Genomic DNA, 13,615 nt, shown 5'->3' with positions numbered 1-13,615 from the left:
AGGGAGGTCACGGCGGAGCAACAGGACTTTCTCCGCAAAAAAGCTTGCGAATGCCTCACAGCTGTGGGTCGAATTTGTGCTTAAATTTGATTGTCCTCCTAAGGATGTTATTGACCTAATTATTCTAAAAAGTTGTGCCGGGTGAGAGCTAGCAGTTCTTAGCAGCTTTCATAGCCATCTCATAGGCTTTCATAAGCGTCCTATAAGATGTTCTTGAGGCTCCGTCACGAGTCCGTTGCCATACTCGCTCTAGCCGTCTGAGATCCTGCTTCATTTTCCGGAGCTCCTCAGTAAACCAAGGGGCCCGGTTTCGACGTGGTCGCAGAGGGCGCTTAGGCGCGATCTAATCAATGGCTGCCAAGAGCCGGTTATTCCAGTCCTCAACAAGGTCATCTAATGAGTCGCCAGGAGGAGCAGGGTTCCTCAAGGCTTGTCGGAATCTATCAGGATCCATCAGTTTTCGCAGACGAGCCCAAATAGGTTCGCCACCCGAGCTGGGGAGGAGCAGGAAGTCAATCTTGGCTTTCAGAGCGTAGTGATCAGACCGTGGCACTTCCACAGCGGGGAGCATGATCACATCTATGCCAGCCCCAAAGATCAGATCCAGCGTGTGGCCTGCTTGATGAGTGGGGCCCAAAACAAACTGTGAGGGAGCGGCATCGGCATGGACGTTGAAGTCTCCCAAAACCAGTAGGTTTGGGAACTCCAAGGCCCAGCCCGCCACCAACCACAAAATGTTTAGAAGACAATGTTTCTTGTTTGGCTGGGTTCCATTCAGAGCATCCCATCTTGCGAACTGAGCCAGTCCTGACATTAAACAACCTGATTATCTTCAACACCTTTTATTAAATAATAAATCAGCATTAAACTTTATGGCATCATGTGCTGCCCAAGACAGTCATTTAGTTGGTCAATTTCAGTGCAGCTATAAAACTCTGAGTAATGGGTGTGGAACTGGTGGCAACCCTCGCTATTTATACTCGGCAATATTGTAAATTAAGGTTCCCAAAGATGCATTCAGTTTAAATTTAATAAGAGTTAATATATTCCTATGCTAAATAAGAATGGATTATTTATAACAAACACTCATGGAGAGCCAAGTAGGGAACTGCAGCTGGGGGGGGGGGGGCGTCAGAAACAGTTGCATGTGGCAGCTAATAGTTTCTAGTTTCTTTTGAAAAACAGTCAGAATGCAATTTTTAAGCCCATTCCCTTCAGTAATTACAAAAAGCAGAATCATCTACTCAATATATTTCTTCCAGTTGAATGTGTTCCCATCTTGTGGAGAAAATGCAGAATACATAGTATGAAAATAGTTGGCGTCAAAAGACTGTGATGGCATTCGGGAAAGGAAAGGGACAGAAGAAGCACTAATCTCCCTAGAAAATCAGAGGAGCGAATGGCAGTGCTTTGCCAATTCTTCAGTTCCACACAGGCAAATAAATACTGTGGATTGTGGTGCCCAGCATCTTGGAATCATAGAATCGTGGAGCTGGAAGGGACCACGGGGCCACGCGGTCCAGGCCATGCAGGACCCCCTGAGAAACCCACAACCCTGGGATCAAGATCCCCAGCTCGCCTTGCTGGTGGACAGAGTGCCACCGGGGGGGGGGGGTCATGTCTGTTGACCGAGGGGAAGCATGCATCATTCCTTGGACCAGGGACACATTGCACTGTGGATGAAGGGTGGTATATAAATTTAATTAATAAACACAAATAAATTATGCCCTTTGTAAGGGATTCCTTTGTAAGTGATGGGGATGGGGAGAATCATTGCTGTAATTACTTTTGCTTTTGTGCAATAAAGAGCATGAAATCACTACAGGACTCCAAGTATATTTCACTGTGTGAAGTTGTGTTAGTAGTTTTGGAAATGATGCCCCTCTTTGAAAAAGACTGCAGTGTCTCAGGATAAAAAATGAGATGCCTGGTTCACTCACAAAATAATATCCTGTTGCTCTGTAACAGTCCAGCACACTGTTCCTCAAGGGGGAGTGTCCTTTTCATTCATAACCATTCTAGCTATGTTTTCTTTTTAATTTGTCACTTGCACTTTCAACTTGTACATTTAAAAAATGATAGCATTTAAAGCAAGAGAGGAAGAGCCATCCATGCAAAGTGCATTGCAATAGCAAGCAATATGGTGCCTTTTGTATATGAGAGGGAGCCAAGGAAAGCTGTAATGTTGAAAGGACATTTAAGTCTGGAAAAGTTTAGAGGTCAGGAGGAGAGATGCTGCCTGTTTTGAATATTCAAATGATGGCTCTGGGGTCTTTTTCTACATCTTCTCTCCATCTGAGCAGTCCTACTGTCCTCCGGGTGGCAGCAGCTATGTTGCACTATTCTTACCTGCAGTGCTTATACCCTCCTGTTACTGAAGTTCATGAGGTGGTTTACACTATGCTGAAAATAAATACGCAAGAGTTACTAAAGAGCAGTGCTATTTTTCTAGAAAAAGAGGTGCCGGAACTCACCAAGAAAGCATCCTTTGTATAATGGCACCCACCTCAGAGGTGCTGGAACTGAGTTCCAGTGAGTTCTGGCTGAAAAAAAGCCCTGCAAAAGAGGATCAAATGCATGTGCAAGCTCCCCCTAAATCTTCAGGTGTTCCACCTGCTGCTTTGCTGCTAACTCTTTGGGTCACAGAAGATTTCAGAGTGAACAGATCCGCTTCCTGATGGATGTTCGTCCCTCAGAGCACAGTGGACCAACACCAGCTGATGACATGGCTCCCCAAATTAACACAGACTGTGGAAACTTCACATTCGACTTCAAGCATCTGGCATTGTGTGCCTCCCCATTCCTCCTCCAGATTCTGGGTCCTTCGTTTCCAAGTGAGATGCAAAAGCTGCTCTCATCAGAAAAGAGATTTGGGGAGCCATGTCATCAGCTGGTGTTGGTCCACTGTGCTTCATTAAGTCCAGGGTCAACGTAGCCGCCTACCAGGAGATTTTGGAGCACTTCGTGCTTCCTTCTGCAGATGAGCTTTATGGGGATGCTGATTTCATTTTCCAATAGGACTTTGTCACCTGCCTACACTGCCAAAAGTACCAAAACCTGGTTCAATGCCCATGGGATTACTGTGCTTGATTGACCAGCAAACTCACCTGACCTGAACCCCATAGAGAATCTATGGGGCATTGCCAAGAGAAAGATGAGAGACATGAGACCGAGCAATGCAGAAGAGCTGAAGGCAGCTATTGAAGCATCCTGGTCTTCCATAACACCTCAGCAGTGCCACAGGCTGATAGCATCCATGCCACGCCGCACTGAGGCAGTAATTGATGCAAAAGGGGCCCAAACCAAGTACTGAGTACATGTGCATGCTTCTACTTCTCAGAGGTCCAATATTGCTCTATTTGCAGTCCTTGATTTGCTGATTTTATTTAATATTCTAACTTTCTGAGATTGTTAATTTGGGGTTTTCATGAGCTCTACACCATAAACATCACAATTATAACAAATAAAGACTTGACATATCTCGCTTTGCATATAATGAGTCTATCTCATATAATAGTTTCACCTTTTAAGTTGCGTTACTGAAATAAATGAACTTTTCCACAATATTCTAATTTTCTGAGTTTCACCTGTACATTGGCTCCCAGTACGTTTCTGTTCACAACTGAACAATTGAACAGACCTTGAAAGCCCTAAAAGGCCTTGGTCCAGTATACCTGAAGGAGCGTCTCCACCCCCATTGTTCTGCCCAGACACTGAGATCCAGCACTGAGGGCCTTCTGGCGGTTCCCTCACTATGAGAAGTGAGGTTACGGGGAACCAGGCAGAGGGCCTTCTCAGTGGTGGCGCCTGCCCTGTGGAACGCCCTCCCACCAGATGTCAAGGAAATAAACAACTATCTGACTTTTAGAAGACATCTGAAGGCAGCCCTGTTTAGGGAAGTTTTTAATGTTTGATGTTTTATTGTATTTTTAATATTTTATTGGAAGCTGCCCAGAGTGGCTGGTGAAACCCAGCCAGATGGGCAGGGTATAAATAAGTTGTTGTTGTTGTTACCATTTTCAGGTGGTACGTCATACCCTCCAAAATTCCTCAGGTGGAAATAGGGACATTTTCCACTCGTCCCCAACTGACCCTCCTTGAACCCACATTTTCACCACCCCTATACCAATGGGACACAGCACACACGCCTTCCTCTGTCCTGAGAAAAGCCCTTAATCTCAGTTTTATTTTTTTATTTTTTAGATTTACACACACACAATAAATAAATTAGATGTGCGAGATTAGATGTGGATGCACAGTATTTTTCTTAAGAAATCAAGACTCCTTGCTCTCTGCTCCGCTCCCCCTTTCTTCCCGCCCAGGGTGGCCCTGCCCTCCACCTGCCCCTCATGCGAAGGTGGGCAGCGGCGGCAGCCTCTCCTCCTCCTCCTTGCCTGCTCTTCTCCAAGGGAGGAGGCCAGTGGTGGCAGCCATGGAGAGGCCACAGAGAGGCTCCCCGGCAACCGGCGCTGCCCAGGACAAGTGGCAAGTCCTCCTCCTCACGGAGTTTGGCAGGAGTGATCCTGGTGTGAGAATCTTTCACAAAAGCATTATAGATTAATTACCAGGAATGCATGCTAATATTTTTGTACATCTCAAATACGTGCTTTCATACACAAAAACCGGTGTGCATGTGAGCCATTGTCTTCTGCCCCTCAATCATTTTCTTCAACAAGGCAATCCATTGTCTTTTTTCCTTCACTGTTACTTTTTGGTGGTTGTTTTACTCAGAGTAGACCTGTCGCTATTAATGGATCTGGTCATTAATTTCATGGGGTCTCCTCTGAGTGAAACTTAGAATACCACCTTAGATATGCCTAACAAGCATTGGGAAGAGCTGAGAATGGTATTTATTGGATGAGAAACATCAGAGACCCTAAAGTCTGAGTGCTTCCATCAGATCCCATTCCCTTACAGGAATAAAAGCTGAATTGATTTCCTACAGCAACTAGCAGGTGTCAGATTTCGCAAAGCTGTTGCAGGAAGCTCGTTTCATAAATGAGATTATGTGTATTCTTATCTGTCTCGGAATCTCAATTGCTTGCATTGTTCGCACAGCCAACAACTCCCTGACTTTTGGGTTTCAGTTACTCTAAATACATAATCACGGAAGTTTATAACTGGGCTTGCAATCAGTAGACATTTGTTGCTTGGCAGAAAGATAAAATAGCCCCTTATCTTCCATATGAAAATCCATCCTAGATTGTTCTGCGTACCATAACTCAAATCAGAGCCAGTTTGGGGAAAGTGTGCCACGTTATATGATAGCTCATTTGGCTCACGGTCTGAAATCTAATGGCAGTTTTTGGCACTTCTTGAATGGTTCATCTATCCTGTGTGATATAACTGATCACTTTTTCTGAATTGTATTAAGACCTTGGCCTCAGTTGTGTTTTGTGCCCATTCTCAGCAATATGTTAAAAAAAACCACCCACCCAGTGGATTTGTAGCTTAAACTTAAAATCTTAAATTGCATAAAGCCCCTGGGATTGTTAACTATTTTTAAAGGAGGGCAATCTGATCTTTGTTATAAAGAAATAATTGGAAAGGACTGGAACATCTGTGTGTCTCTCGTTGGAAGCAGAATGTATGGTCTGTTGCTGTATCAGAAAAATTAACAAAGAGATTACATACATTGACTGGAACAAATGATGTAGATGAAATATGGCATCCTTTTATAAAATACTTTACTGATAACCCTGAAGAATGGCAACTACTGAAACCACAGATTGGACTTTGGCAAACAACTAGATCGATAAATCCTGGACGGGAGAAGGGAGTAAGCTGGGATTTTGTTTTTGTATATTTTTATATTTTTTGTAATTGTTATATCTTGAAAATCAATAAAACCATATTTTATTTTATTTTTAAAAAGTAGGTTTCTAAAAAAACATAGGCACATGAAGAGTACTGTAGTCTATCTGGAATTTAAAACCCATCCCTTCTCAGCTCCATTTTTTATTTCTTCTGATTAGAAGTACCGGTAACTCATAGCTCAAAAAGAACGCTGGGACACCAATGCATGTTTCCTTGTTTCTTATGTCTCTACAGAGAATTATTGGAATGCAGCCTCATTCATTACTCCATCTTCATATCTCCACTTCTCCACCTTCCAAGGGGAAACTAGTGCTGACATTTCTTTCTACTTCAAAACATCAGCAGCTGATGGAGTGTTTCTTGAGAATCTGGGGAATACAGACTTCATCAAACTTGAGCTGAAATGTGAGTATTTTCACAGCATTAATGGGATGTTAGGCAAAGGTAAGGCATTGGGCATCTAGCATCTTCTGTAAAACTAGCCTGTCAATCCTACTTCTTTTCATAGTAGATGCACTGAAATTAATGGTCCCATGTTAGTCACTTCCATAAACTTCAGTGAAGGTCCTCTGAACAGGGTTAGCAATGAACTCAACCCAATGTTGCAGAAGAGAAAGTGACTGAGTGTCCCTCATCTGCTCCGAAATGAGTTTTGTCTTAAATTTAATGGCTACAGTCCAACATGGAATGTTATGTGCTTAAACTTGAGTGCAGCTAATGAATCTTAACAGATTCTTTCACTTTTTAAATTACATTTATATCCCATCAAGGGGCTTGAGATATATGTTTCCCTTTCCTTCTTTAATCCACACAACAACCTATGAGGTAGGTTCAACCCATGAGAGGTGCCCTTGGGCCAATAACTGTACACTTCATGACTCAGTGGAAGGTTGAACCTGGGTCCAACATCTCAGTTCCTGCTTGACACCCCAGTGTTTTAGGGCAAACTAAATTTCAGAATTAGCAAGCAAGCCTGATGTGGGTTGGGGAGGCCTCCTTTGTTTGGGTGGGTTGCAGCCTAAGTTAGGGTCCCCCCCATTTTTAGTCAGTTTCCTACTTGCCCCTACATGCCTCTGTAACTGTTGTCATAACATAATGTCAGTGGCTAGAACACCACTGGTATTTCTCTCAAACTCCTGCTAAAGAGGGGTGGGGGTGATATCTGTAAACTGTCTGGAGACTATGATAATCCTCATATTAATCCCTGCTAGTCCAAGCAACCAATCTCAGGGTCTAGTAGTAACAGGGAACATAGTCACATAATAACACAACACAACTCCATTGCACTCAATCCTCAATGCAGTTTTCCTTCATTACTTTTGCCCATATTTCTAGGACAGCACTATGTTGCTAAACCTGCAATGGGGAGCGTTTGCTTTCTGAATATGGTTTAGGGCAGGGGTGGCCAACTCCCAAGAGACTGTGATCTACTCACAAAAGTAAAAATTGGCAGTGATCTACCCGCTACAGATCGCTGGGGAAACAAACGGCCTCACTAAGTAAACTCCGTCTTCTGCTCTGCAGATTGTGCAACAATGGGGGGCGGGGCGAAGGGCCGCATTCTATTTTACCAACGCTAAGGAAAGGGACACAGTGATCGACCGCAATCTACCAACACCTACCAGGGATCTACCAGTAGATCGCGATGTGGAAGGCATTGAGGCACCGCTCCCGACTGCTGGAAGTTGCCCACGACTCACTTCCATAAAGCAGCATGCTCAACATGCAAGGCTGGTAGACCTTCATCTTGATATTGGACATCACATTCTCCAGATCCTTTTGGAGAAGCAAGTCATTGCCATAGCTGCCTGGTCAAAACGCTTGTCCAGCTCAGCACTGATAGAGAGGTTGCTGGTTATGGTGGATCCCAGGGAGACAAACCACCAGAAGTGTGTGGTCACCGTTGCTGATGCATGGAGGGCTCACAATGTTCTGACTCAAGACGTTGGTCATCATCAGGCTGGTGGTGAGGCCAAACCTCCTGCAGGCTTGGCTAAAACGGTTGATGAGTCTCTGTAGAGCTTCCTTGGAGTGTGCAGTCACGGCTGTGTCATCTGCAAATGACATCTGTCAGAGAAGTCTTGGCATGGAGACGTGTCAGGTTGAACAGACCCCTGTTGCTCCTTGTATGGATGTACATACCATCTTCAGTCGAGCTGGAGGCATATGAGAGCAACAGGGAGAAGAATGTGCCAAAGAGGGTTGGGGCAAGAACACAGCCCTGTTTCACACCATTTTTGATAGGGAAGGCGTCTGAGAATGAGCTGTCCTATTGGAAGGTGCCCAAGACTTCTGTTGACAGAGAGATCAAGTGACCTGCATGCATATACAAACCAGCTCCAGGAGTCATGAGTATGTTGCTTCACATGGTGAGTGGATTACTTCTGCTTAGAAGTGTGATTGCTCATTGAAGATGAAGAAGTTGTGCCCACTGATGAGCTCTAGAGCGACATCTCCCAGATTAAGAAAAGTTTTCTTGGCAGAAGTCAAAGGGATAAACTTGCAGTTTCAGACAAAGAGTTTCCTTCCTGATGAGGCTCTTTCATTTTGTGTATATATTATAAGGTTCATGTATGTGGACAGGCAGAACCCGTTAATATAGTAGAGCAAAATTTGGTGGAATTTCAGTTTGGGGGATTTATTTTACAGATGATGCCCTCTGTGAAAATATATCTATGAAAATAAGTTGCTTGGGTAGTAGGAACCAAGTTGTGGGCCCGCCTCCCGAACTGATCCCTGGCAGGAAATCTTAATAATGTAATGTAATGCCCCAACAATGCTCCTTAACTGGGAAGCCCTTTCAGCTAAGATGGTGTTGATTTTATTTTGTAGCCCTTCCAGGCATCTGCTTGTGTGGCAAAGTACAATTTCGAGAACCTAAACCTGTGGCCCTCTAGGTGTGGTTGGACTGCAACTCTTCTCATCCCTGACCAGTGACCATGCTTGCTGGGGCTGATGGGAGTTGGAGTTCTCAAGGGCCATGTGCTCCCCAGTCCCCACCACCCTCATTCCCTGCTTGGAGAATACTGTGGTTCACGAGAGCTCAGAGAAGACATCCCTGGCTAACATTCCCTATAGAGATAAATGTGAATGGAATGCCTCTTTCGAGGTAAGATCTAAGTTGCGTAGCTTTCCCAACTGACTTTCCAATTTTTTTATTGCCTAATCCAGCAGCTGATCATTTAGTTGGTAGATGCAATAAATATTCCTTTGTGTAAACACACTTTCTTGAATATCAGTATGAATACACACACACACACACACACACACACACACATCTACTTTTTATAGTTTCATGGAAAGGTTAAACAGAGGTTGTGTTAGTTCAGAGCAAATAACATTCATAAAACTTTCCAGAGGCAATAAAGAGTTTGGTCTAAGAGAAAAATCAATAGTAAAGAGTTGATAACACCACTGGTATTTATAAAAATAAGTTTACAGTTCTCTGCCTTGGAGAATAATAACAGGAGAAGCAATATATCCCACACAATGGAGATTCACGTTTTATATGATCAGATTTGATAGGCCTCTGGAAAGCATTTGATAAAGCCTCTAGAATATTGTAATAATGCACACATGTTTTTCTGTGGACAGCCTTTTCTCTTGAGCATCATTCTTGAGTCCCTTGCTGCATATTCATATCCTGTTTGTAAGAATCCAACATATACATTAGATATTAAATATATGAAGAAAATATGATTGCTCACTCTCTGGAGCCAACAGGAAAGTAGAACAGGGCCTGACTAAATGTGAGCCCCACCTGTGGAACTGGACAGGATATTTTATGTGAAATAGAAAAGCAAGTTTTATTTGATCTTTGCAGCCACTGAACAGTGGGAATCCAACACAGCCTGGTTGCTGAGGCTGCAGACCTATAAATGGGAGAAAGCTCTATTCTGAAGAGACATGGACGGGATTGCATTGCGAAAGTGTTGAATGCTCAGTACTCATGGCTTCTTAGGCCATATTTTGACAAGCTGGCTTTTGCAGTGCGCACAATGCGGCTGCTGCAGCTGCTCTGCTATGGAGCTCTTCACAGGGAATGAAGCAGTTAATAACATGGGAAGGAAAGGGCATCCGACATGAACTTGAATTCAGTACTTAGAATAAGGCGTTAATTTTTAGTTGTTGGTTTCCAAATCCCCACTGCTCTCCTGTTTTCAGTTATTTTCTCTACTGCTCATTTTTGGCATCTGCAGCAGCCGATCGGGGTGCCTTTTCTCCCACAACATGCCTATATAAGCTGAGTCTAAAAGGAGAAATCGGAAGCTCCCAACCTTTCTTTTCTTTTTACAATATTTCATGCAGGGGGGGACAGAGGGGGCATCTCTCCCTGCTCACTCACTCACCAATCACCCCCTCCACAGCTCACTCAGAGAGAGATTGCATAGCTAGAGGAGCCTTAGAAGAAAGTTCTCATCTGTGCCAATGGGGGCCTCTTTTCTGAGGCTCCTAGCCTTGCATTTGAGGTGAGAGAGTAAAGAAATCAGCCCCCTTCCTGTCTGCTGCCTACCCTGCCAGTAAGATGTGCACTTCCCCATACCTTTAATTGCTGAATAACTAATTAAAGATACATGGTTTGGATTACTGTGATCCACTCTACTTGGGGCTGCCTTTCAAAAGTGCTCAGAAACTTCAACTTGAGCTTTTTTAAAAGCTTGCCTGTGCCCGGGAAATCCCAGGTGTATGGCACCCCTAGGCTCCAAGAGCTTCAGCCAGATTGCTGACGGGGCTAGTTATAGGGAGCAGGTGACTCTTTTGTTAGAACAAGCTTTGCGTGGCTGATTGCAGCCTCTGGGAGCTTGGAAACAGGGCTGGTTGCCTTGCTGGAGGAAAAGGCACAGCAACATGAGGCCTGCCTATCCATGTTTCAAGCCACTGGGGGAAATGAGGGGGGTTTTGCTAGGGCAGAGTGGTCTATCCTGGGACAGAGATGTGGGAGGAGCTTCTAGAGAGAAGGAATATCACCCATTGCAGGAGACAACCCCCTGGAGAAATGTCACACACAGAAGCAGGACTGTCAGGAGACATGCTGTGTCACTGGAGCTGCAAAATCAATTCCATGCTCTCACTTTGGACGCCAAGGAGCCAGGACAGCAGTTGCAGACCTCAGAATACACTAAGGTAGCCACTAAGGTAGTGGAAGGTACAATGCACAGAACAATTCCTATGTATTGATGGTAGGTGACCTTTGATAATCTTGGTTGCCCTTCTCAGCACACGTTCCAGCTTGTCAACATCCTTCTAAAACTGTGGTGCCCAGAACTGGACACAATATTCCAAGTGTGGTCTGACTAAGACAGAATGGAGTGGGACTATGACTTCCCTTGATCTGGATCTGGGCACTATGCTTCTATTGATGCAGCCTAGAAGAGCATTAGCCTTTTTTGCTGCTGCATCACATTGTTGGCTCATGTTAAGCTTGTGGTCCACCAAGACCCCCTGGATCCTTTTCACAGGTGTCCCTCATCTTATATTTGTGCATCTGGTTTCCCTGCTTAAGTGCAGAACTTTTCCCTGCTGAAATTCATTTTGTTGGTTTGGGCCCAGTTCTCCAATCCGTTCAGGTCATCTTAAATCCTGGATCCATATTCTGTGGCATTAGCTACCCCTCTCAGTATGGTGTCATCTGCAAATTGGATGAGCATCCCCTCAATTCCTTCATGCAAGTCGTTTATAAGGATGCTGAACAGCAACAGGCCCAGGACAGAACTCTGTGGCACCTCACTTATCACGTTTTCCATGAGGAACCATTAACAAGTACTCTTTGGGTTCGGTCAGTCAAGCAGCTACAAATCCACCTAGCAGTTACCTCGTTCACCCCACATTTTACCAGCTTCTTCGCAAGAATATCACGGGGGACTTTGTCAAAAGCCTTACTGAAATCAAGATACACTATGTCCACAGCATCCCCCAATCCGCCAAACTTGGAAGTCCATCAAAAAAAGAAATGAGGTTCATCTGGCATGACTGTTAAATCTTTTATATTAATATATAATTTTAATTCTATAAATGTTTAATTGGTTTTAATGATTCCACCTCTGTGTTCTTAGCTGTTCCAATTTTATCTGTAAACGGAAAGCCAGGGTAAAAAATAAATATGCAATGATAACAATACCTAGCTGGATGCTAATTTATGCAAACACCTAGGACTCTGCTACATTAGTCAAGAAATGGTGTTTTGTATGTGTAATAAACACGTAACACCAGATGGCACCAGAGAGCAAATAAATTCTAAGTGATTTTCCATAGCTTTTCCCCCTTTTGTTTAATCTCTGATTTGTTTATATTGTTTTTTAATCTCTGACTTATTTATAGCGTTTTTTCCACCCCTATCTTCACCTTTAAACCTATTTTGGTTCATTGCACATTGCTTCCTCGCACAAGGTTACATCTTCCTCCTTCATGACTTTGTTCTCTCTGTCTTTGAATGTAGCTTGCATCTAGGAGACCCTTTGCCTCTCCCATCCTCTCTAGCCATTGGCCGTGCTTGCGAGGGCAGATTCTTGAGGCCGTTCAGCCCAAAGGTCCCCCTTCTGATTTATAAGACCACTCCATGGTCTTTAAAAAGTGTTTTCTTTATTCTAGTTTAGAATTAAATCTCTATTGCAACTTAAATATAACAGTTAATTGTAAAGTATAGTTTCCATGTTGGTTTCAATAGCATTCATGTAAAGCAGAATTTCTTTCTTCCCCCCACCCCCCCCAACCCCAAACCAAACACCATTATCGTTTTCTCATCAGCTGCAACAGATGTCTCCTTTTCCTTTGATGTTGGAAATGGCCCTGTGGAGATCCATGTGAGGTCGCCTAGTCCACTCAATGATGACCAGTGGCACTGGGTCACTGCAGAGCGGAATGTCAAGGAGGCCAGCCTGCAGGTGGACCAGCTCCCCAAAGAGACCCGGAAGGCCCCCACGGAAGGACACACCCGCCTGGAGCTCTACAGCCAGCTCTATGTTGGTAAGTGGGCGCTCTGGGTGGCTGAGCTACCAAAGGACTGTTTAGATTAATTTGCTTTTTTTTTGGTAATCTACTATGAAAAGTCTTACTAACATCTTACGTTGTTTTTTTAAAAAAAGCCAAAGACCAGAATGACAGTGTTTTCCACCACATGCGTTGGGGCCTTGATGTTGTGAGACAGCCCAATGGTTGCCACAGAGGTCAGACGCCTTGGCCTGAATGCTGGGAAGGGGCTCTTCAGCATCATCTCCAAGACCACCTCCATCAGCTCACTGAGTGGTGGGATGGGCTGAACATCAGCAGCATTTAGTTCTGTCTCTCAGCTTCAACTCTGGAAATAAACCTTCAAATCCAGTCCCAGATTGGACTGTAGCCCTGATGAGAGAGATTGCATTTTTATGGGCAATGGCAACGCGCGCACACCCCCTCCGGTCTGCGCTGGTGCTGCATCCAGAACTCTGGGGTGCCGAGAATGAAGGGGGTCGCCTGGTAAATGGGTGCACTGAATGGACGAAGAGGCTGGGGGTTGCAGTGGCAGTTGCTTATAGGAAGCAGGAAAATAAGGAAGGGCTGGTTAAGGTATTAGTTGGTAATGTTGGTAAATGACTGTTTTAAATTTATCTTTAATTGATTTATTGAGCCAAATTGATTTACTTGGCCTAATTTCCAGATGTTCAAAGATGATGCATGCTTTGTTCCCACTTAACAAAAGAAAGGCTCTTAGGGCCTCTAGGTCTATCTTGGCCTGCAAAACGGTGAAGCTGGAACATTTTGAAAGTCAATGGGGAAACCGAACTCCCTGTTTCCTCATATTAGAGTTGTATCTTGTATTTGC

The 13,615-nt window shown here is 44.2% G+C and overlaps 1 protein-coding gene across 1 annotated transcript in view; it reads left to right on the top strand.

Annotated features, from left to right (window-relative positions):
• CNTNAP2 (contactin associated protein 2) overlaps window positions 1-13,615 on the top strand; it is a 965,530-nt gene that overhangs the window by 877,413 nt on the left and 74,502 nt on the right. Inside the window, exons 16-17 of the mRNA XM_083407007.1 lie at window positions 6,052-6,222; window positions 12,562-12,780. Of these exons, the coding sequence (XP_083263133.1) occupies window positions 6,052-6,222; window positions 12,562-12,780 (390 nt within the window). The remainder of the gene's footprint in view (window positions 1-6,051; window positions 6,223-12,561; window positions 12,781-13,615) is intronic.

This window comes from Podarcis tiliguerta, assembly GCF_965153285.1.
Source record: "Podarcis tiliguerta genome assembly, chromosome: 12".
NCBI classification, from domain to species: Eukaryota; Metazoa; Chordata; class Lepidosauria; order Squamata; family Lacertidae; genus Podarcis; species Podarcis tiliguerta.
The sequence above is the reverse complement of the archived record's forward strand: the minus strand, read 5'-3'. Positions and strand labels throughout refer to the sequence as shown.